This window comes from Sycon ciliatum, chromosome 3 (assembly GCF_964019385.1).
Source record: "Sycon ciliatum chromosome 3, ocSycCili1.1, whole genome shotgun sequence".
NCBI classification, from domain to species: domain Eukaryota; kingdom Metazoa; phylum Porifera; class Calcarea; order Leucosolenida; family Sycettidae; genus Sycon; species Sycon ciliatum.
The window spans coordinates 6,124,859-6,150,779 of NC_088645.1; the positions used below are offsets into that span (position 1 = coordinate 6,124,859).

Sequence of the window (25,921 nt, forward strand, 5' to 3'; positions counted from 1 at the left end):
AACGTGTAGTGCGGGTGGTGCAGATCGCGTGAACATGGCTGGCTCAGCTGCTGCTGGATAGTCGTACATGCATCAAGCTCTGCCCGGGCCTGTAGTGTCGCTTGACGGTAGTAGTCACGCTCTGCTTGCGTTGCGTCGAGGTGTTGTTTGAATTCATCGCATGCTGCACTCTTCTCGGGTTCCGTCCGTGCTTCCTGAATCCGTCGGCGGAAATTCTCACAGCGCGAGCATACGTCAGTGCGCGGCGTCATAATCTGAATGTTTGGCAAGCAGTCAAGCCAAACGGACCGAAATGTGTGGTAGCCCACAGCCCTGATGCCTGATTCCTCTAATGAGGTCACATAGCACTTGTGGATGGATTTAACCGTTGATGACGCTGGCAGATAAGTTGGCGGTGCTCCAGCTCGCCCTCGAGTCGGTGCTGGCTGTGGTATGCCGAAGCGCTCAGTGTAAGTTTTTAGAAATTGCACAACGGCAGACACAGTATCGTACGACAAAGCATGTTTAGGCTTCCTGCCGACATTGCCATGGGTCCGTGGCACCAGCCCATTCTCCTCCAAATGTTTTTTCAGATTTTTTAGTTGCTTTGATCCGATGTTGTACAGCAATCGAAATCCACCGGCGCAAACCTCTTCGCCTTGGTAAGTATACCGATGCCATTGCTTCTTTCTCTTCTTCCCATGAGTCGTGGTGTCAGTAGAGTACTTGGATGACTCAAGAAGGCCCAAAATCACCAGCTCCTTCTCCCCTTTCTCCATTTCTGCGATGTTGAGCTGCAGCAGTCGAACATCTTCTGCATCAAACTTGTCCAAGCACTTTTTGCTGCACCCGCAGTTCACAGTTATTTCTTCCGCAGCTGCCGCCTCAGCAAGCGCTGGTTCTGCAGCCTGCGCTGGTTCTGCAGCCTGCGCTGACTCTTCGCCGAGGTATGATGCTGCAACTGCATCCACATCGAGTGACTCGTCCAAAAAGTGGTCTTCCCGATCATCGCCGTCTTCATCAGAGGAAGAGGATAGTTCTGACAACTCCAACGACAACTCCCTGTCAGAATCATCACTTGACTCGGCAATCTCCACTTCGATGCCCAAAAACTCTCTATCTAGCTCTGTCAAAGCTTCCCTGAGACTCGCATCAACGGTAAATGTTGGGATCGACATGTTTGCAAACAAATTTCTAAGCAGAACGAGAAAGAAACATCTGAAGTGATGTTCAAAGATTTTCTCTTTGCAACGGCAGCTCGCGGACGCGTAGCCTGCATGTCACGTACACCGTTCTCTGGCATGCGTGGGCCGATTGTGACGATCGAAATACGTACAGAAAGGCCACCAAAGCAGCTCTGCACTCGTTTTTACCGCATTGAATCACACAAAACCCTTCTAAAGTTATTCCAAATCCAAGCGAATGCAGTCGAAAATCAGCGATTTTTCAAGTGCCCACTTTCAAACGCGTTGTACTCAACTGTCAGCTGACAGCCATTTGGTCCCTTTTCTCATCACAGGGCTCAATTATTAGTTTGGAAATTTATACAGTAGTCTACAAGTTTGTTACGGTACTACAGGGTTCGTCGAAACTAGCCGTGGATTACAACGACACGCTGTGAACAGAAAGCGCCGGCAGCTTCATTTCGCTATGGCAGATGAAGGTTGGTTACCACAACGCTCAAGCAACCATTCGGAATAGTTTATTCCTCAGTTTCACAAATGAATGCTCATACTTGTCAGCATGCACGCTGGAGGTTGAAATTATCGGAAATGCCGAAAAATTCCTTGCCGACTCGAAGCTTGAAATTGGAACTGACCTGCATGCCGTTATGCAGTGCGCATGGTGCTCATGGTGACGGGCGATCAGATGGCTGAGATTATAGTATGTGTCATCTTTATCGGGGAGGATTGAAGGGGCGTCAAAATATCACCTCCACGTGCGTTCAACTGTAACAAATGCACACGATGTAGTCTTTTTGACTTGTTGAACAAGCGGTCAACACCTTCGTGGCAGTAGTCCTCGCGAAGAGCAGATTCTGATTTCTGTAGCTTGTGCGAGTAAAAGTGTCAAAACCTGGCTGGATCGCATGTAATGTGGAGTAGTCCCGCAGTTCTGGAATGGTGTGTAGATCTATGTCATGTGTGTTTCGCTCAGTGAATACAGGGTAGAGTCTACCTGGACTACCACTGTGTGAGATGACTGTTGGGTACTTGCTGTGGGCCGGGCTGGTGCAGATTACACCAACATAATTGTAGGTTGGTTGCCATAATTTTTTTATGACGTGCCAAGATCACTTGACAAGCACCTGCCAATACTGGCACTTGAAGTGTCACTCACCTACATGGTGGCAACTGAAATCCGACCCCTGAGCGGTGCGTTCACATTCTAGCGATCTCTATTTCGTAGTGTTACTTACAATCCCGTGTACGTGTTGGGTCTTTGCGATGTGAGCACACCGCTCAGGGGTTGGATTTCACGGTTACCAGCACTGCACATGTAGGTCACATGCACAGACACAGCGAATGGTACTTTACCAGACAGAGACAGAGAGGGAGAGCATACAGTGCTGCTCAATGAGATCCAATCGAGTGAGTCAAATACTGGCGCTCAGGGCGCTCTGCAGCCATAGACCTGTGAGAGCTACATGGGCTGCGAAACAGTGCACGGCGGCAACCTAGCTTGACTTACGCAGTCGGATTTCCTCGAGCAGCACTGTGCAACCGACAGACCATAGAGACGCCAGGGCACACCACGGCAGAGCCCCCCCCCCCCCTCCCAGAACAAGAATGTTTTGTAAAACTGAACAATGGCAGTCAGGAAATGAGGAAAAGTGGTCGTTAAAACCACGTGGTCTTTAGAACCAGGTCCCACAGTGTCGGTGTAGAACTGTCGGTGCATGGATCAACAGTCGTTAGGAGCAGGTGGTCGCTAAACCCAGAGGTCGCTTACACCAGGTTTTACGTATAGAATATAAGCTGGGTCCCGAGTGTTTACGGGAAATAAAAACCCTCGGCAAAAAACCGAGGCAAAGCCGAGGTTTTTTGCCGAAGCTAATATTCTATTTAAATTATAGCATAAAAAACCTCCAGTCATTTCCCTAAAAAGTGGTTTTTTTATAGCACCAGGTTTTTTATACAGTTTTTTTTACAGCACCAGGTTTTTTTATATTAGTGATTACCAGAAATATTACCTGCTTTTTAGAACACGCAAATGACTGGAGGTTTTTATACTATAATTTAATGTGCATTATTGGCTTGCACCGGGGCTGCCCTCAGGTTACAGCACCACAACGCTTCGTGCAACAGAGAAGAACATTAAAAATTTTTTAATAATGTCACACATGTACGCGCATGTGATACCCGGGGCTGGTAAAAAAGAGAGAGAAAACTCAGGAGCACTGCCACATAACAGAAAGGGAAGGAAGATGATTGTGGTCTGCTGCGCAACGGACCTTTAATATGGTGATTCTCATTTTTCGGGGCTAGCAATAAGCAGTGTGGCTTGCTTGCATGATGCTGCCTTCAAAGGCTTCATTACATCCACACAGACTCGGATGGAGAGCCAATGATCAATATAGTAAAGAAAAGGACGAAGGAACTGCAAGTTATGCTATGATGTCCACTAACACCACCAGTTACTTGACAATCAGCTCATGCGATAGCATTGCACAAAATTGACCGAAGGTACTGATGTTCTACAACTGACTGGCTATAAGCTCTAGCAACTGCCAGTAATTTGTAGTTCCTTGGTCCTTTTCTTTACTATAAATACATCCACACAGTGCGCAATATCAAACACCACCCACACCAGCCCGCTGCCTGGAAACCAGCTACATTGCAATTCCATTCCGTGCTGAACTTCAGCTAGTGCATGCAACCAGAATTTAGAGATTGCGCTGGTACTCGAATGAAGTAAAGGCCCAAAGGGGGCAAGACTGGTTATGCTGATGACAGATCTGAGATACTGTAGTGAGTTGGATGGCAGGAGTACAGCTGGGGCGGGATGCAGGGAAATTGCATCCTGAAGTCTGTGCGCCACACATTCATCCATAGTCCCAGTTGCACATTTTTGCTTACGGACTCCCGCTGTGAATTATATTGGCCGGGAATAGGAACCGCCAGCTCTCGATTGGAAATAAACTGCATGTGCACACACATACACACACCAACTGCCCCCCTCCACACGCACACACACACACATGCACACACACATGCACACACATATGCACACACATATGCACACACACACACACACACACACACACACACACACACACACACACACACACACACACACACACACACACACACACACACACACACACACTAACTTACTAATTCAGGCAGCCCAACATTACCGCTCCACACATAACATAACACCACAGTTCAGAACATGGATGACCACAACACCCATACAAACAACCAAGGATGAATACGGCACGAGAACTAAACAATCAAAACAACCTATACCAGCAGGGTCCAAAACAGCGCGGTCATTCAAGACCGAAGAGATGTTTTTATAAGAAGAAAGCTAAATGTAGAAATCAAAAAGATGCCTAGAGTAGAGAAAAGGCTAGGAGAGGATCACTGAAAAAAATAGCTTTGATAAATAGTAGGAATTGTCATGGTGATGGCCAATCGGATGGGTCAAAGGTTGACGGACGGCTACAGGTCAGGGTCACATGATGGGAGAAAATAAATAGCATGAGAAGAGACGGAAATAGCACGGCGATGTCCGCAAACCATGTCAAATATATACTACGTAGAAACACACACACACACACGCACGCACACACAGGGGAGTGGCTGGACTAAGACCCTCTGAGCGTAAGGAAATGGTTAAATACTTAAACTTCCTAGGAGTATGATCTCGCACAGCATTGCGATGTTCGCCTCGTACGGCCCTTGCCTGCCTCATACGGCAAACAAAAACAAAACACAGCCAAATGCGGTCTCAAACGGAGGTGAATATGTTCTACACAACGGCAAAGAGCATTGCAATCGGCACCTGTGGATAATGTACGGATCCGGTGCACCTCATTATCAGCAATGGGGGGGGGGCAAAATACTATAGTGGGGTACAAACATAGCATTACATCAGAGACCACCATACACTGGCTGCTACATCACACTTTACAAACATAGCATTACATCAGAGACCACCATACACTGGCTGCTACATTACACTTTACAAACATAGCATTACATCAGAGACCACCATACACTGGCTGCTACATTACACTTTACTACTTTACCAAGTATGGCTATTATAATTACTACTAGTGTGAGTTCAGGTACTCGTACACACTGTTTTTGGTATCTAGCTGCATACAGCCTAGTAGGCCACAGATTGGCAGCTCCAACGACCGATGATGATGGCGGCTTGCAACAATGGTGTTGGTTTGGAACAACACGGATGGCATGGACAGCGCGGAGAGATACAGACGAAAACAGAGGCCCACAGTCAGCCATGGCAGGTAGTCGAGGACAGCATATCAATGACCGTCAGCATGAGCAGTGTCAGCAGTATCAGCAGCGGGTGAAAAATTAGCAAGTACCAGCCACGTACATGCAGCCAGTCAGGAACATCGGAGCAAACGGCCACGGTACGCCTCACTCGGTATCGCGACGAGGGTGCCCAACGAACACGAGGCCTGGCAGTCATGGTCCACGAAGGGTGGAGCAGCGCATTGGAGCAGCACAGTGAAGCAGTGCTGTGGAGCATCACAGCGAAGTAGTGAAGTGGCGCAGCAAACTAGAGCATCGCTATGGTGCAGGGCACTGCAGCATCGCACTGTGGAACACCACAGTGTAGTGGAGCAGAGGAGCATCGCATTAGAACATCACACTGAAATAGTGCAGTGGAGGAGCGAACTGGAGCAGCGCAGTGATACATTTTAATTACATCTGCTCATTATCAGAGTAATTCTACAGGATGAGGAGGGTGAGTTCGCAGGCATGCTGTCAGAGGCAGGCTGGAGGTAAGACTACATACAGCGTTGTCGTCGCACCAGACAGTGCAAGATACATCACATCGGTAGCGCTGTTGACACACAGAGGCTACCATCGATGTGCATTTTCTACACGGGGGTAACGGCTGCTGTGGTTCTCGCGAGTGCAACTTTACAGATGTATATACGGACACGCGGACAATGCAGGCACGCGGTACGCGAAACAAACTACGCTGGAGCATTAGACATGTACGGATGGAGCAGCTCCGGCATCAAGAATGTGTCCCTGTGTCTCACCAATAACTCTGACAAACTGTCTAGTGGAATACTGCTGTTGTAAGGCTGAAACATAGCCACACAGCGACACAGTAGCGCACAGCCACACAGTGACACAGAAGCGTACAGGCCAAGCCCTGGCAAAGTAGAAGCTGTATTGGTGCACGGAATGGAGTAGCGATGTACATACGTAGCGATGTAGTGAGAGAGATATTGGTACAAACGTACACACACGTACGCACACACATGCACACTCCGATCACCAGCACCATCATCTACCGGCACGTTTGTCCATCACGTCCATCCATTCCTTCGCTGTGCCGCTGTCTTCAAATTCAATGCAAAAGCTTTTCGTACCCTACACAATGCAGGAACGCACACACATACACATACACACACACACACACAGAAGCAGGAGAGATTGTCACTACTCAACCAAAGATCCGCGTGGACACCGTAAAAGAATGACTGCAGAACGCACACACCGGTGAGCACCGTGGCCAATTGTGGAGGTTTCTTTCTAAACCTATTCACTTTATAGCTGAGGCCTAACACTGCTAACAGAATACACATAAAGTCATGTCTCCATCATAGCCCTCCCTGGCCAGAGAAATACAACATCATGAATATAATAGCACCGGGACCTATGCAGTCCTAGCACCACACATACACACCACATCAGCCATGCTACAGCTGATATGCAATGGGAGTATAATATGTACATAGACTGGGATGCGAGTTTAAAATCCTACCTCATGCATCATGACGATGCCATCGCGACAATACTCGCAGCGGAAGTGTGCGTCCCTGTAGAGTGTGGCGAAGACATGCATGTGAACACACACACACACGCACGCACACACGCACGCACACACATGCACACACACACACACACACACACACACACACACACACACACACACACAATAAGAATGAACTTAACACGAAAACAAGACGCCCATCGGACTCACTACTGGTGTACTTGAAGTACTTGTCACACTAGTCAGAACAACAGATGGCTTGATCAGTCACAGCTTAAAGTTTCATGCCATCTCAGGCACTCATCAGGTGATATGAACATCAAGAAAAATAACCCACTATTTAAAGCCCAGTATGGCGGGACAAGGATAACAGAAAGCGCTAGGGGCGCTATCAACTCATATCCGATTCAGTGTCATAGCCAGTAAGGATCGCGGTACTAAGAAAGGTGATAAAGGTGATAAAACCGAGCTGGCACAGCTAGTGAGATGCGCGGTGCAAAGATGATGATGGTGACAAGGCGGCAGAGAGCTATCAACTGGCCCTACTGCCTGGAAGCAGGGTGCCGAGAAGATCATGTTATTGGTGTTGATAGCATGAATTTATTTTGATGTCGACATTTAGATATCAACTCCGACCGCTTGTTGAGGCTCGATCTCCTGTCGGCAGTGATTATTCTCGCCTTCTCCTCGAGGCACAGGCTGCATCTTTTCGTTATGTTGCTGTAGGCCTTGGCCTTCTGAACCACTCGCCACTTGATGTCGTGCGTCTTGCCATTATCTTTCAATTCCCACATATGCTTTGAGAGGCCCGTGGATTTGCGGTATCCAGGAAGCTTGATGGATGTCTTGTAGTTCCCGTATCGAAGCTTGAATGGAGGCTCCGTACTGCCAATGTAGGTCTTGGGCCCATCGCTGTGGCCATCACTCGACACCTCCGCCGCGTAGACTATGCTGGTTGCTTGGCACGCTCCGTTGAGAGGGCACTGGTCCTTGCGACGGCAGTTGCACGGCTTGTCCGGTTCCTGGACGCACAATTGACGCTTATGCTATCAACACCGATAACATGATCTTCTCGGCACCCTGCTTCCAGGCAGTAGGGCCAGTTGATAGCTCTCTGCCGCCTTGTCACCATCATCATCTTTGCACCGCGCATCTCACTAGCTGTGCCAGCTCGGTTTTATCACCTTTATCACCTTTCTTAGTACCGCGATCCTTACTGGCTATGACACTGAATCGGATATGAGTTGATAGCGCCCCTAGCGCTTTCTGTTATCCTTGTCCCGCCATACTGGGCTTTAAATAGTGGGTTATTTTTCTTGATGTTCATATCACCTGACGAGTGCCTGAGATGGCATGAAACTTTAAGCTGTGACTGATCAAGCCATCTGTTGTTCTGACTAGTGTGCCAGCTAGACCACTTTGGTCTTGAGCGGGGCAGGGAAAGACCTCTAGACATTTTCGAATAATTCAAATTTGGTTTGAGCTTTTCGAGAAATTTCTTCGGGATATTGCTCAGGCAATCCCCCCCCCCAATCTTTCCCATAATTATAGATTTCTAAATGATTGGATAGCAAACGCCCAATTCCGGGAAATTTAGGCACACAGTGATTATAGATTTTATGTGGTATAGATGCTGGCCTAACTATTCTTTGTTTTAACCAGAGGTCTATACTTTTGAAATGCACTATAGGCAGGCAAGTGACACAAGATCTAAATGCGCACATCCATGACTTACAGCTTGATCTCGCCTTTCTCTGCCAGCTCAGACAGCTCCACTGAGAACAGTCGCTTCTCTGACAAAATGAGTTGCCTCTCCTCAACTTTGTAGCCCTGCAGAAAAGGATGTGAAATAGAACACATAAGAATGAGAGAGAGAGAGAGAGAGAGAGAGAGAGAACACGTGTGTGTGTGTGTGCCCGTATGTGCGTGTGCAAGAACAAACAGCTGGCCATCACAACACCCTGACACTGTGCACTCTGGTGATCCTCCAAGAAAACAAGTGTAAGCTCAGATACGAAGTGAGCCAGTTTTCTAGAAGACAACAATCTGTTCAAGAAACTACAACAAAACATTACGTTACCTTGTGACGGCGGGTTGGAGCGGTCCGCTGAATGACTTCATTCTTGCAGAACGGATGCCTGCTCAACAAGAAAGTTACATGCACCCACACACACACACACATGCGAGCGCGAACACACACACACACACAGACTTTCAGATCCATGATGCGGCCAGCTATACACACCTGCAAGAAGGTGGGCTGACCGACTGGCTGCTGTTGAGGCTTCCGAGAATACTACTACTGCTACTACTACCGTGGAAACAAGGCCATTTAGGTCAGTGCAGAAGCTGGGGTGGATTCCTGCAATTGCACTGTAGCCAACTCAAGACTCTTGACGGCGTGGCATTTTCGCACTTACCATATGGGATAGTTGATCTTCTGCTCCTTGATGAGTCGCTTGTGTTCATCCAGAGCAGCCTGTGTACGCCCACGCTCCACGCTAGCTGATGTGCTGGAGCCACTGGAGTTACATGGTGTAGCAGCAGCAGCAGCAGCAGCATCAGTGCAAGTGGTAGCACTGGGTAGCTTCAAGTCATCCAGCAGGTCCTCCTCCCAGTCTTGCGACGCCGCGTAGAAGTGCTCCCAGATCTACGGTCGGACAAGAGGCGAACGAAGAGAATCCGCAAACGCACACACAAGCGTACACACGCGTATACACGCGTATACACACGTATACACCCACACACCCACAGAGCACAGTTGCATCGGATTGCACTCCCATGACACGTGTACGCACAACAAGCAGCACGACGCCCACAGCACCACTGCAGGCACTAGGCAGACATGAAACCCAAGAGATACAGTGTCAGTCATGCCTTGTACCACAACACTTTCATAAAACACAAATATGTTGATGACCGTGTAAAATACCCGCGTATAAGGTTCCGGTAAGAACATAACCGTCAATCTCCCATACCCGCTACACATCTCAAGTGAGTATCAGTGAGTATCAGAGTTGACAGACAAACATGTAGCAGCACAGTAGTACAGTTACGAGTAGTCCAGAGGTACAGAGGTAGAGTGTGTAAAGAGGTACGGAGGTACAGAGGTCCAGTGTGTAAAGAGGTACGGAGGTACAGAGATACAGTGTGTAAAGAGGTACGGAGGTACAGAGATACAGTGTGTAAAGAGGTACGGAGGTACAGAGGTCCAGTGTGTAAAGAGGTACGGAGGTACAGAGGTCCAGTGTGTAAAGAGGTACGGAGGTACAGAGGTCCAGTGTGTAAAGAGGTACGGAGGTACAGAGGTCCAGTGTGTAAAGAGGTACGGAGGTACAGAGGTCCAGTGTGTAAAGAGGTACGGAGGTACAGAGGTCCAGTGTGTAAAGAGGCACGGAGGTACAGAGGTCCAGTGTGTAAAGAGGTACGGAGGTACAGAGGTCCAGTGTGTAAAGAGGTACGGAGGTACAGAGGTCCAGTGTGTAAAGAGGTACGGAGGTACAGAGGTCCAGTGTGTAAAGAGGTACGGAGGTACAGAGGGGAAGAAGGGCAGAGGTACAGTGTCAGGGGCGTCGTAAGGTATTCTAGTGTGGTACGGTCAGCCATCTGAAGTACAATTTACTCGTGCGGGAGGGAAGGCTGAGCCGAACATTTTGGAAATTTAGAGCCCAAATCAGTGCATATTATTGATTCACGGGGTAATTGGGGCAAATCGTGGTACGGTCAATACCGTAGTGACAGTACCGTAGGCGACGCCCCCGGGTGTGTACAGTCAGTGGTCACTAGTGCAATGGATAATACAACGTACGTCAGTCTGGCTCTCCAGACCCAGTGTTGGAAATGAACTCTTCATTGGTGGTGGTGATCGCTGGTCCACATTTTCCCAGTCAAATCCTACACACACACACGCACGCACACACACACACACACACACACACACACACACACACACACACACACACACACACACACACACACACACACACACACACACACACACACACACACACACACACACACACACACACAGCAACATTACCATCAACATCAGCATCAGCAACAACGCGAACGAGCACAAGAACACCACCGCCACCGCCAGCACCAGCATCAACATCCAAAAAACGGGACCAAAATCAAGAAGGAACATGAGCAGCATGGGTGAAGTCACATTACGCAAATAGAGCAGCAACTGGCACCTTGGAAAGAAGCACAAAGATCTAATGCTCAGCATTCACCCCCCCCCCCCTACCATAGAGACCACACAGAACCCTGCACCCCCCCCCCCCCCCCATACCGCAGAGACCACACAGAACCCTGCACCCCCTCCCCCCCCCCCCCCCCATGCCATAAAGACCACACAGAACCCTGCCCCCCCCCCATGCCATAAAAAACACACAGAACCCTGCAGCCCCCCCCCCATGCCATAAAGACCACACAGAACCATGCACCCCCCCCCCCCCCCATACCATAGAGACCACACAGAACCCTGCCCCCCCCCCCCCCCATACCACAGAGACCACACAGAACCCTGCACCCCCCCCCCCCCCCAATGCCATAAAGACCACACAGAACCCTGCCCCCCCCCCCCCCCATGCCATAAAAACCACACAGAACCCTGCAGCCCCCCCCCCCCCCCCCATGCCATAAAGACCACACAGAACCATGCACCCCCCCCCCCCCCCATACCATAGAGACCACACAGAACCCTGCACCCCCCCCCCCCCCCAACCATAGAGACCACACAGAACCCTGCACCCCCTCCATACACACAAAAACAAACATACATCCCTCATTTTTCAGTATACACAGTCACTATGTGTATGCAAGCATACCGGAGAAATAGGAATGCTCCTTGAGAGCAGCAAAGTCACCCATTTCTCTGCAGCCAAGCCGCTGTTTCTGATCCTTGACCTGTCATGCACACACACACACACACATGCGCGCACACACACACACACACACATGCGCGCACACACACACACACACACATGCGCGCACACACACACATGCGCACACACACACGCACACTCACACACACAACATAGCGCAACACACACACGCACACACGCACGCACACATACACACACAGCAGCAGATACGCAACACAGCGCAACACACACGCACACGCGTGCACACACACAGCACCATACAACACCGTACAAGAAAGAGAATGTGAGAGACAGCAAGGATTGTGATTGTGGGCAGCCATGCATCTGTTGATGGAATGCACAGGCATATGATATACCTTAAAAGTTAGTTCACAAGGAGATAATAAGCGAGTTCGGCAGAAAGGCTGTTCAACAGCCTACTCCTCAAGGGCGAGTTACAAACAATTCGAAGTCAGGCTATGGGGGGCCAGTGGCAGTGGCAGGATAACACAACACTTGACCAAAAGGCATGTGCTGGCATTAGAATCCAAAATTGAAGAAAGATGCCACGAGTGGGTTCAGTATGAGAATGATGCAGGTCTGGGTACCATGCTGCCCCGTCCAGTGAACCATAGAGAAGGGCCGAACTATGCATGCATTCTTTCAACTATCAATGGTCAGGGCTGTGTTTGCGGCCAGCAGGGCTGCAGCCTTGACCGGGATCGCGTGCTGCATAGACCACCACCAACCACTAACAAGTACCATATCCGGCAGCGCCGAGAGTTACAACTCCCCGATGCACGGACTTTGAACACATCGAGTGAGCCGTGAAACTCTATGGTTGCCATGGCAAAACACTGGTAAGGTGCCGGCAGTTGCCTAATCTTGGTTGTTACACAGGCCGTGCCGTGACACTATTCACCGCACTGCTACAAGGAAACAGATACCGACCACTCCTACCTACAGTTGCGCTCGGTGAAATCCCACCCAAAGTGCAGCACTGGTGCCCTGTACCAGTTTTGATGACATCATTGTATTGGACCATGTGTACGTCCGGCCGCATTCGTGCCACTTTCGTCAAGGACCGTGCAGAGTGAGGGCGTCAAATGTGCGCTCTGGGTGGGATTTCAGAGAGCACACCAGTACTTCGAATGCACGTGTGCTTACCACAAGTTTGCGGACAATGTCCTCCGTGTCCTTGGGGAAATCATCCGGGAAGGTGAAGTCGCAGGCTACGATGCGATTGAAGATTGCATACTCGCTCCTGGGCAGCAGCAGCACAGCAACAGCAGCAGCAGCAGCAGCACAGCAACAGCAAGCAGCAGCAACAGCAACAGCAGCAGCAGCAGCAGCAAGCAGCAGCAGCACAGCAACAGCAAGCAGCAGCAACAGCAATAGCAGCAGCAGCAACAGCAACAGCAGCAGCAAGCAGCAGCAGCAGCAACAGCAAGCAGCAACAGCAGCAGCAGCAGCAGCAGCAGCAGCAGCAGCAGCAGCACAGCAACAGCACAGCAACAGCAACAGCAACAGCAGCAGCAGCAGGCAGCAGCAGCAGCAGCAGCAGCAGCAGCAGCAGCAGCAGCAGCACAATGGAAAGATGAGTCAGAAAACAAGCAAAACCAATTGAGTGTGGATCTGTAAGTTCAATAATTTTTTTAAAGGATCCGTGTAATAGCAATAGGCCATTCATACAATGTGCAAACTCACTTTTATCGTACCGTTAACCGTTTCCAAGGATATTTACTCGCATACTATAAACTTGGACACACAAGTGCAACTGATTTTTGAACTTGGCCGGGGCCTTTGTGCTCACGATTATACTTTGCACACGAGCAACAGTGTCGGTTGTTGAAAGTACGCGCAGCAAATGCAGTGCGTGTACAACTTGTTCAAGACGGAAATTCAAAAATTAAAATCACCCGGCATTTTCAGGAGATCACTATGCATATACCGGTACTGACGCGTGCAAAGTTTGCCCAGCACCGTGTGAACTGGATCACGGTTTTGCAAGTGTTATCTTGGTCACACACACGTGCTGCATGTGTCTGCACGTCGTGTGAATGGCCTATCAGATCCAGTCATACTAGATGTTCTGCACACATAGTACTGTAAAAGCCATATATATAATGAAGTGCCAACTCTAACGAGTTAACGAGGAGAAATCTGTCGTTAAAATAGAAATCGTTATACAGAAATCGATACATATACTGTCCTATTGAGCGTTGAGAATGAGTGAGAATCGTTACCTTTGGGACACGTAAACTAGTCAATTTTGGGAAATCGTTATATACGCGCCTCGTAAGAATAATGGCTTTTACAGTATCAAGAGTCCATAACCCCAAGAGTGCGCAACTGGGGTCTGGCTGCTGTAGGCCCACTGTGCGGCGGAATTCCAACATTACGTCATGCCGCTGAGGCACAGAGGACAAAACTCCGCATTCCGCGGTGCTTGGAACCAGGGAGTAGTACAAGCGCAACGAACGTGTACGTCATTTTTGACGTAATGTTGGAATTCCGACGTGTGGATCTCCATGTACAGAGTTGCACACTCTTGGGGTTATGGACTCTTGATAGTATAGCATAGCACAGCATAGCACAGCACAGCACAGCACAGCACAGCATAGCACAGCACAGCACAGCACAGCACAGCACAGCACAGCACAGCATAGCATAGCATAGCATAGCATAGCATAGCATAGTATAGCATAGCATAGCATAGCATAAGAAGATCACCACCCTCAAGGATCAAGGCACATATGCAGGTCCTAATACGGTGGGAGGTGATTGCATACATTATTCCCACCAGCAAAGTGCCCAAAAGGCGAAAATCTCATTCACTGCGTCAAAGTGGTGCTGTGGCGATAATGAAAGATCAATTCTCATTTCTCTAATTGTCCGCAAACTCCAACGCAGCCACTTACACATTAAGGAAACTGCACTTCTCAACTCCAAACTCCAAAAAACGGTCTCTTCACTGTGATTTCAAATCAAAATTTACACCAATTCTCATTTCCCAAAGGTAGACAATTCAACAAGGAACAGTCCTACTTTGCTGGAGTGCTCAAGTGGACAAGTCAGAAAGCTACGGACTGAGCGGGTGAGAGTGGTAAACAACTATAGCATGCACAGGCACACATACACACTCTAAAGACGACAGGTTCTACTGTCGTGGACATGGAAATCCAGTCGATTGACCGGGGCCGGCGCCCTCAGCGCGTACAGAACGCTGCTTGCATGCAGTGCACAACGTCATGTTGATTCATTAACCAGGGCGCCGCATACTAGTACTAGTAGACCATGGTAGACAGTCTGCTCTTTCCGCTCTATCTTACTCACGGCTGCATGGCCAGCGCCCTGGGGCCGCTAGACGCGCGACCGGATTTCCATGTCCACGACAGTAGTATAGATTGAGAAGAGTGAGACTCGGCCAGCAAAGCCGGTGTGTGTGTGTGTGTGTGTCACTTACTGTCCAGAGAACAAAGTGGTACCCGCTAAGAACTGAAAGATGATACAACCTAGTGCCCAGAGGTCCGATCTACAACAACAACAACAACAACAACAACAACAACAACAACAACAACAACAACAACAACAACAACACACACAAGCACACGCATACGTACACACACATGAACGAATGCACGCGTGCACACACACCCACACACCCACACAGTCAGAGAAAATTACATGACAACACATTCAGAAACTGCAGCACACCCCCAGCCAGCACAATCACCGTGGCCAGCCCAATCATCTACTGCAAAACCGGAAAGTTTAACGACCAAAAAGTTACACGTTTTGTAATTTTGGCATAACGTGCAGAAAGTTTAACGATGGCTACCAGGCCACCCATCTGTATGTGCATCTTTATACAGACATCTAGCAACAACGTTTTTGTTCAAATAATGAAAAATAATTGGTCGTGAAAACGTTCGACTTTGTGACTCGTTAGACTTTCCGGTTTTACAGTCTGCTGAGTGATTTCTGACTCTTACACAAAACGGAGTGTGTACAAGTACACTGGAACCTGCCTAAGACCACCACTCAAGGGACCTTCAAAATGTGGTCTCTGTTGCCAGGTGGTCTCCTTATCCAGGGTCGTTTGACTGTTAATAGCATCCCTTGGTCCCAGTTACAATGATCTTCTGAGGCAGGTGTTGCCTTATCAAAGTGGTCACCTTGACAGATTTTTACTGTACAGCTATCATTTCACGCATGCTAGGCACACCAGTGCAGCTCAGAGAAACACAGCTCAGCCCGGCGTAAAGTCACTAAAGACTACACCACCAAGGTCTCCATGTCACAAAGCATTCGTTCTTTACAAACACACACACACACACACACACACACACACACACACGTTGTTTGGTTGAGAGCATGCTACAAGGCGGGGGACGCACTGTGTTCAAAAACAGTGCTCCTGACTACAACGTCCACGTCCTCCGCCTTGTGCCATGCTGTCAACCAAACAACATGATTGTTTTCAACCAAACAGGAGTATCTAATAACTTACATGTGCAGTAAAACCTGATGTAAGCGATCTCTGTGTTTAGCCACCACTTGCTCTTAACGACCGTTTTTCTTGCACCGACAGTTCTACACAGACACTGTGGGGTCTGGTTCTAAAGACCACCTGGCTTTAACGACCGCTTTTCCTTGCTCCGTGGGGTGGTCGTTTTAACCAGGTTTTGCTGTGCATGTATTCAACAACGGCACTTCACTTGTGTAATACACAGGAATACTGAATAGTACCCTTGCTCTCAACTCAACCAGCAGTAGATAAGGGGCAATCACTAAAGTTCGTTTTAGTCCCTGAAACGCAGATGGTTCATTTCGTATTCAACTTGTAGTTCGGTAATGGTGCAATACGGAAGCATGGACGGTGAAAGCAAACTCCTGCCGTGGACATTGAAATCCGATGAGATGACCGGGGTCGGCAGCCTTGCTGCTTTTACATTCAGATGCACTGCAGTTCACGTCCACACTGTAAACATGGCTGCAAGGCTGCCAGCGCCCCGTGGCTGCTTAGATTCTCAACGGATTTCAATGTCCATAGCAGAATATCATGAAGTGTGATAGAGCGCAGACTCACGAGTAAGCAATAGGCCTCCTCTGCAGTACCTCAGGCGTCACGTACTGTGCCGTGCCTACAAACGATGATGGACTGGAGTCTACACACACACACACACGCACGTACATACGTATACACACACACGCACACATGTATGCACGCACATACGCATGGGAGAGAAAAAAACACTGAGGATGAGAGGATGCAAGTCTAGTTTCATGCTGATGGTAATCTTCAGTAACCAATGCTGTAGACAAGGTGAGACAGATGGAGAGAAGACTAGAGACCCATCCACATACAGACTCCTGATATAACCAGGTAACAATAGCAGGGGGGGGGGGGGGGGGGTCAGGGGAAACAGTTTGCCCCGTAACCCACTTTCCATCTCCCCAAAATGTCTTGCCATGCAAAATGCAACGTACGGGGCTCTCCCCAGACAGGTGTGCCTTTTCTGTTAGTGACTATCGACTGCATTATTGGTTGAAAGGCCTGAAAAGAACACAAAGTCGACAAATACCCTCCTTTGGCAAGAACCCTGTGTAACGAACACCATTGTGCAGAACTAAGTTCTAGTTCTATATACTGTATAAGCACAAATTTTCGTTCGGAATTAACTTTCGCTAGATTCGTTAGGGGGCGCGAAATAACTTTTAAGTTTGTACCAAACTATAAAGTTTTTTTTCTGAACGTTCGGGATGACAGACCTCGACCAAAAGCGAAATTTAGTACGTAACAAGCCTGCTGGTGGAGTGAAATAACGAAAGATTTCATGAACGACAATTTGTACTTCTACAGTAGGCGAAGAGTTCATTCTACAGTCCATTTCAAAACTATAGACGCGTACCTAGGCAAAAACCGTTATGCCAGCATCTATACCACATAAAATCTGTGATCACTTTGTGCATAATTTTTTCCAATTGGGCGTCTGTTATCCAATCCTTTAGAAACTATATGAGAGTAATTGTGGAGCGATCCTGAGCAATATTCCGAAAACTATTCTCACAAAGTTCCAGCCAAATTTGAAATATTTCAAAAACCCTACGCGTCTATAGTTTTGAAATGCACTGTAAGAGAAGTTCACTCACAGTATACAAGCAGCAAGTCATGACTGTCTGACACGAGTGCACTTGGTTTACATGTGGCCCTTCAAGACATGGTTCGTGATACATGAAAAAGGTGCGCCACAAAGGGTCAATTTTGTACGGGTTCAAACAAGGACATGGACAAGGGTTCGCTGTATCACAAAATCGGCCATATACGCATTCGTTACCAGTGGAGGTGACTGTAGACTGTAGAGTGAGGTGTCACTCAGAACATGACAAGAACACTTCTCACAAAACCAGTAGCAACACACAACTACTTACACAAAACATTTAAGAATACCAGAAGGCCACGGTCCTGTCTGTCTGTCTGTGTGTCTGTCTGTGTGTCAGTCTGTGTATCAGTCTGTCTGTCTGTCAGTCTGTCCGTCTGTGTGTGTCTGAACCTTCTACTGTCAACAACGTTCTGGTAGAAAGTGCCTGTTGCACCAGTTGCAGCAGGAGCAGCAGCAGCACCACCACCACCACCACCACCACACATACACACAAAGCAATTGAAAACATACCATAATCAGCATCCGACTGCAGCACCCTGGCAGTTCCGAAATCACTGAGGAGAATGTGCCAGTCGCGACCAAGAAGAATATTCTCAGGCTTCAGATCCCTGCAGAAAGGCAACAGACATGCAGACACAAGCACACACACGCACAAACACAACAGAGAGAACACATGCACAAATGCCAGTACACATGCAAAGTCACAATCTGAGAGCGAAGAAGGCTATCAACGAAAATACAATTGTTCTTTAAGAGTAAAGTTAGCCAGATTGGCGGCCGCGTCACCCGACGTATTGAGGAACACATCAAGCAAAGACATTCGCATTGAAAATACATACAGCGGGCATGCAAACAGATCTATTGCCCAGTTGCCCAAACACATGCAGCGCTCAAGCTGAAACAAGGTGGCAGACAAGCCTAAACCAAAATTGCATGGAGAAAGCAGGGCGGTACAGTAACACACGTGACAGCGCACCTGTGTACTACACACTGGCTGCGAAGGTACTCCAACACAAGGACAATCTCCGCGGCATAGAACTGTGCAGACTGGCGATCCATGCAGCCAACCTGTCAGCAGGAATGAATTACAAGAGATAATCAGATTCCCATCAGACTTGCACAGGTGTAGGTGAATTATCAGGTGCAACTGTGAGGCTAACAGACCTAATAGTGATAAAGCAGGCCATTCCAGTACAGTAGAATGTCGGAGTGTCTCGCCGGCCGGCACTTTGGAGTTCAAATTATCAGGATTCCATCCGTACTAAAGCAGTTACCCCCCCCCCCCCCCTCCACACACACACGCACATGGACGAACAGACGCACTGACACACACACACACACACACACACATATGGGCGCACGGATACACACACACATACACACACACACACACACACAGCCACACAGGTGAAGGACAGCCTCCTTGTAGAGCATAAGGGCGCACAGCTACAGACACACATGCCAACTTACGCGCTGAAGATGGGCAAACAGCTCTCCGCGCTTAGCCAGACTGAGACAAAAGTCTACACATCAGATACAGTATGTGTCAAGGTCCACCTGTAAAGTAGGATGACTATGGACTGAGTATTGACACCATCACTATCACAACAAGCTAACTATGCAAGAACTACTACACCAGCCTAATTCCATGAAACTTGATAGAAAGAGTGTGAGGAGAGAGAGAGAGAGAGAGAGAGAGAGAGAGAGAGAGAGAGAGAGAGAGAGAGAGAGAGAGAGAGAGAGAGAGAGAGAGAGAGAGAGAGAGAGACACACACACACACACACACACAGAGCGACAGAGAGCGAGAGAAACAGAGTAACAGGGAGAGGGAGAGACAGAGAGAAAGAGAGAGCTAAATAGAGAGGTAGAGAGAAAGACCAAATCACATTGGAAAGCTACCAGAGGGTGTAGTACGAAAAGTACTTAGAACACGATGTGAGTTTTCGCCGTTGAAATCCCATATGCAGAGTTGCACACTGTTGGGAGCTTATGTCTTATTGGTACCCAACAGCTAGAGTACATGAGGGACCGTGGAATACAATACTGTCGTGCGCCGAAGAACGGTCGGAGCGCCGAAGAATGGCCAGGCTAGAATTTCACCAAGCACAGCATACCAATGTATACATGGTGACTCAACTGCGCATAGACTGCAATACATGAAAACAAGAACTGTCTAGGCTAGGAGGCTAACCCCAGTTCTTCGGCGACCGATTGTACTGTAGCTATAGTGATCAATAAGCACTATACTTGTATTCGGTGAGGATACAAAGACGGGCCTCATCTTGAAACGTGCAGTGCAACTGCACGACAAACGGATGCTTCAGTTTGCTCAGGATGTCGCGCTCACCAGTGACAAACTGAACCTTCTTTTCACGGATGATCTTCTGTTTGTCAACGATCTTGACTGGAGAGGACAGCGAAACAGAGAACCAGGCATACAACAGCACGTTAATAGGGACAGACACACACGGACACAGTCATACAGACAGACAGACAGACACACAAACACAGTCATATAGACAGACAGACACACACGAACACAGTCATACAGACAGACAGACACGCACACAAACACAGTCATACATACAGACAGACATACACACACACATGCGCAAATACAGCCATACAGACAGACAGACAGACAGACACACACACACACACACACACACACACAAACACAGCCATACAGACAGACACACACACACAAACACATTCATACACATACACACACACACACACACACACACACACACACACACACACACGCGTCATACGGGCATACCGATACACCACATAGAACCCCCCGAGAGGCCTGGCAATAGAGAGCTGAGAGCTGAGTGTAGGTCTACAAGTTGTGGTTCTCCAAGGCACTTTAGTACATGTAGGAAGTATTGTGCAGCCAGACGGCCAGACAACAGAAAGCAATACAACTTACCTGCAACTTCCTTCCCCGTGGCCTTCTCTATACCAAGACGTACCTACAACAGAAGCAGTGTACACGCACACGCACACACACTTTGATAAAGTGAATAAAAGGGGTGTTGGCCACGCTCATTTCCGGCTACTCGGGGCCCTCGGTCGTCGGCAGTCGACAAGCTGGCCGACCCTAAATCTCTCTCTCCGTAGCCTCTTACTCCGCTGGCCAGCACTCCCCGTACTGCAAGTTGCTGTGTGTATGTGTGTGTGTGTGTGTGTGTGTGTGTGTGTGTGTTGTGTGTGTGCGTTGTGTGTGTGTGTGTGTGTGTGTGTGTGGTGTGTGTGTGTGTGTGGTGTGTGTGTGTGTGTGTGTGTGTGTGTGTGTGCGTGTGGTGTGTGTGTGTGTGTGTGTGTGTGTGTGTGTGTGTGTGTGTGTGTGTGGTGTGTGTGTATATGTGATGTGTGTATGTGTGTGTGTGTATGTGTATGTATGTGTGGTGTGTGTGTGTGTTTGTATGTGTGCTTGTGTGTGTATGTGGTGTGTGCATGTGTGTATAACACTTTGTGTGCGTGCGTGTGTGTGTGTGTGTGTCTTTTCCAATCGTTATCCCTCCGTCAAGACGAAGGTGCACGTGTATTCGGCCGTTGTCTTGTCGACGCTGCTGTATGGTTGTGAGACCTGGGCAATTAAGGCCGTGGATGTTCGTCGGCTTGCAGCCTTTCACCACCGCTGCGTTCGCTTCCTGCTGGTTATTCCCAGAGAAACACAATGGCAGGAGCACATCTCCAACATCATTCTCCTTGAACGAGCCAAGGTACAGCCGATCGAGGAGACACTTGAAACGCGTCCACTCCGCTGGTTAGGCCATGTTGCTCGAATGGATGACTCCCGTATGCCAAAGTGTATCCTCTTCGGCGAACTGGACAAGACCCGGCCACGTCATGGGCCCCGGAAGCGGTGGTGGGACAATGTCGTGTCCGACATGAAGGACCGCCAGATAGTGGACTGGTACGACCTTGCCCAGGGTCGCAGAGAGTGGAGATCAGCATGCAGCACCATTTCTCCGATCGAGCCCGTCACCTTAGACCGCGTTTGCACTTGTGGAAAGCGCTATTGCCGTCGCCAGGACTTGACTCGCGACGCCCGATTCTGCTCGTGACTTGAACACTGTTGGTCCCTTCGGGACCTGCCATCATCTCCGGATGGGCATATTGTATTGTATTGTGTGTGTGTGTGTGTGCGTATGTGTGTGTGTGTGTGTGTGTGTGTGTGTGTGTGTGCGTGTGTGTGTATGTGTGGTGTGTGTGTGCATGCGGGCACGTGCGTGCATTTGTATGTATGCCTGTTGGCGGCTCTGTTCCAGCAAGCGTACCCGAGAGAAAGATCCCTCTCCTAGAAACTGAGTGAGGTTGAAGTCGCCCGGTCCTCTCTTCCGCTGTGCGTTCGCCACGGCCATGGCAGAGGATGCAGCGGGGCCTGCAGCAATGATCCCCGGTGCCTGCTGCCTGGTGCTACTGGACGCCACACCATTAGAGCTGGCCCCCGTGGATGCAACTTCGGTACTAGCCATGTACGCTGTCTGCTGTACACAGTAACACAGTAACAGACACAAACACAAACACACACACACACACACACAAGTACCAAGGTAAACACTCAGCAATTATCTACCATGCAAACCTGGGTAGGGGGGGGGGGGGGGGGCTGGGACAGGAGAGGGTTGAGTAGGTCCTGAACATAAGGGCTGATGACAATAGACCTTATGCCAGTTGTACAGACCCACGAAATCCCGCAGAATCTCATAGACCCGGTTGGGTGTTCATTGTGTGCTATGCATGCGCATTTGACCAATTTTAGCCTCATAATGTAATGGCAAGCAATCGCTTTTCCAGCTTCTTCACTTTGGTTAGAACTAATGACTAGCTAGATCTTTGTCAGAAAAGGTTTTCGTATGAAATGCCTTCAGGGCCCATTTCTTAGTGGAAATAGCAGAAAGCACAATAGGGTCCTGCACATTTAACACCCAACCGGGTCTACGAGATTCTACGGGATTTCGTGGATCTGTACGCTGGCATAAGGCTTATACAGGTTCAGGGGTTGCCTGAAACGTTTGCCACACGTTCATAAGCACGAAAAACAAACTACAATCTTCTTGTGCTCTGGCAGAACCATTGTGTTCGAGATGTGAAACAATAATATAATTCTAGAAATTTTGTAGAGTTATTGTTTCACACCTTGAACACACACACCCATGCGCGCACGCACACGCTCACGACTGCAACTGCATGACTGATCATACCAAACCCACAAACAGACACTAACGATGGAATGGTAAAATAAATGAAACCCCAACAGTACGCTCCTCAACACAGAAATCAAAATTGAGAAGGCAAATTTAATGCTTCGCTTGGCGGCGCGCTGTCTTCATTCCATTCTTCAGGCAACCCCAAGTGATCGTTTAGTATCGTCTACTGTATCAGTGTATGCGCTCTTACGATACGAGTTGACAGCATGAACGAATTGACCCTGACAGTGCTGACAGCCATAATTTTATGTGAGTACGAGCAGAAGATTAGGGAACTGAAATACCAACGTCAGGAACGAACGTCTTTCTCAACGCGGCCCCAAACTGCCACACCCGTCCGCAATAATTCTAACTCGTAAGAACTGCAGGAGCTCCTGGGGTTACTCGGGATGTGACTTCGTAGTCTTACAGCACTTCAACTTACCTGTGAGTGGAGAGGGGCTTCTCAAGACTCAGATTAGCAGCAAGATTCGATTTAGAACGCAACGCTTCACCAAACTTGGTCCCGAGAACTAAAATGCAACTGGTGTCGGGTATTGACAGGGCCTCACACCACGAGCAAAGGCTCTGTAGAAACCTACAAAGCAGTCCTCAATCGATTCGTGACTCCTCACCTCAGGCTCTGCAACAAAACAACTAAAAAGTTAGTTGTAGATTGTATGGGTAGATCTACCCCCGCCTGTGTAGGCCGTTCATCTTATCTCCCGCAGTCCCGGCCTGGAAAAACACAGAAGAGATCCAGATCTTGCAAGCTTGCAGAGCTAGCTAGTATAGAGTAGAGAGAGCATGCAAGCAGGGCACATGCTGCGCTCGTGCATACAGCTCAGCAGTTCATGAATTCAGGCCGGGCCGGTAAATCTACATGTATGCGAATGCCACTTGTCAGTATGGTGGTCGGCCCAGGTCGGGTTTGTGCGTAAAGACAGTTCGGCGTCATCCATGTCGACTGGGCATCCTTCGTAGGCCAATCAGACTTTTGCTCAGCTTTGCCTTTGGCTCACAGCAAGAGGGCCTAGGTGGGGGGTATGCTCGTGTACTCTTGCTTGCTCATAGCAAAAGTACATAAACCTCTTGTTCATACTAGTAGCAGGAGTACATAACCAATGGCAATGATTATGTACTCTTGCTAGCAGGGAGTAGTACAATATATTGTACTACTCCCTGCTTGCTAGTAGCAAGAGTCAGGGGCGTAGCAGCCGCTCCGGCCGGACCACTTTTCGCCCGACCACGACCACCATAGTAAAACAATGCCAAAAGTGCCGAGAATGCAGGATTTTGCACCCTAATTTCAAAAAAATTCCGCGGGGAGATCCCCCCCCCCCCTGGCCGGACCACCGCCAACGGCGGTGCTACGCACCTGAGAGTACATAACCCCTCTTGCTAGTAGTCATAATGTTGCTGAGCGCTGCGAGGCACTGAGCCTGGTGGAGAGGGGGGGGTATATTTTGCCCGGGAATGACGGGGACAGTTTTATCCATTTGAATTTTCTCTTTAATACAGCTTTTCATAAGAATCACAGCCATGCCATGCCATGCCCAGTTTTGCCAGCACGGGTTTGCAAACAGCGATTTGCCCACAGCCAGTCAGGCTCGTCCAAGATCACGGTGATTCACGGTGATTCACGGTGAATCCCAGTGAACAGTGATACATGTACATGGAAATGGTGTCGGCCATCCTGCCTGATCCTGGCACTTATTCCTGGGCATTTTTTTTAAAGCGAATCATGTTGAACGGGCAAGTACACCGAAATCAAAGCATTAGAGGCTTCAAGTTAACCCGAAATCTCGATATTCAAATGCTCAGATTTTGCGGCCAATTTCTGCTTTGTTGATCTCCATATCTTACCGGGAGAATTGCCAGCGGAATGTATCGCCAGGCAACCATGCCCGCAGTGCATGCATATCAAGGGAGCTCTAGACCCAGCCGTGTGATACCTGCACATGTACATGTATGTGCAGGACTCCCTCAGATATGTAAGAGATTAGCAGCGGCTCCAAGTAGAATAAACGATGTTGCAGACGTTGACCCCTGGAATGGTACATGCCGGCATGCTGTACAGCGCCAGTGTACAATGTACAATGTACAAGACCTCCCCCAGTGCCAGATACAGAGCATGCAACTCTCACCTCCTGTGGCCCTGCCCGCATGCAGTCCCGGGGGGGGGGGGGGGGGGGGGGGGCGACGACAGTGGGCGCCCATGGCTACCAGTATGATTGTACAGCTGTTCGTTCAAACCAAGAGTACATGAAAACCAGAGTGTGCAGCTTGGGGCCTTCTCTGCCATGGGTGTCTGTCACGGCGGAATTCCGTGATTACATCATATTTGGTGCCGATCTGAGGCGGGAACTGGCGTAGTGCGTACAACTGAGCTGCAGTTGTGCAGAAAGAGACCGGCTTGAATCCTGCGTGTACGCACTACATAACTAAAAATGATGTAATCACGGAATTTCGCCGTGACAGCAACCCATCCGAGCTGCACACTCTGGTTTTCATGTACTCTTTGTTCAAACTGAATACTAGTACACTATTGAAATAAAACAAAAAAAGTGATGGCAGTGCAGAGTCCACAATAAGCGGCATACTGAGTACGCACATGTACATGCACAGAAGATAATGATAGGGAAGCCTTGTTTGATACAGCCAACTTTGCGTATCACGACACTCGGCGGGGCATCAGAAAAGTGTCCTTATTCA

The 25,921-nt window shown here is 48.9% G+C and overlaps 1 protein-coding gene across 2 annotated transcripts; it reads right to left on the bottom strand.

Moving 5' to 3' along the window:
* Positions 1–4,366: 4,366 nt before the first annotated feature.
* On the bottom strand, positions 4,367–23,945 carry LOC135811265 (putative 3-phosphoinositide-dependent protein kinase 2). Of its 2 annotated transcripts, none has more exons than XM_065324476.1 (17): positions 23,652–23,945; positions 22,295–22,501; positions 20,941–20,983; positions 20,272–20,409; positions 19,475–19,527; positions 18,981–19,072; positions 18,515–18,612; positions 16,930–17,008; positions 15,304–15,372; positions 13,005–13,101; positions 11,802–11,880; positions 10,778–10,863; positions 9,390–9,619; positions 9,050–9,107; positions 8,705–8,799; positions 6,961–7,015; positions 4,367–6,566 (listed from the first exon to the last, which is right to left on the bottom strand). In XM_065324476.1, exons 2-17 carry the CDS (start codon positions 22,490–22,492, stop codon positions 6,480–6,482), a joined length of 1,557 nt encoding a protein of 518 aa, XP_065180548.1. In that variant the 5' UTR covers positions 22,493–22,501; positions 23,652–23,945; the 3' UTR covers positions 4,367–6,479. The 2 variants fall into 2 exon arrangements, with proteins under 2 accessions (XP_065180548.1, XP_065180547.1); XM_065324475.1 differs by having other exon boundaries at positions 22,295–22,504.
* Positions 23,946–25,921: the final 1,976 nt, after the last annotated feature.

Coding starts and splice junctions, on each gene's coding strand:
- LOC135811265 (XM_065324476.1), bottom strand. CDS start 22,492: ATGGCTAGTACCGAAGTTGCATCCACGGGGGCCAGCTCTAATGGTGTG. Junction 19,073..19,474: donor TGTTTGCCCATCTTCAGCGC/GTAAGTTGGCAT, acceptor TCCTGCTGACAG/GTTGGCTGCATGGATCGCCA. Junction 17,009..18,514: donor GCAGTCGGATGCTGATTATG/GTATGTTTTCAA, acceptor GTGTGTGTGTAG/ACTCCAGTCCATCATCGTTT.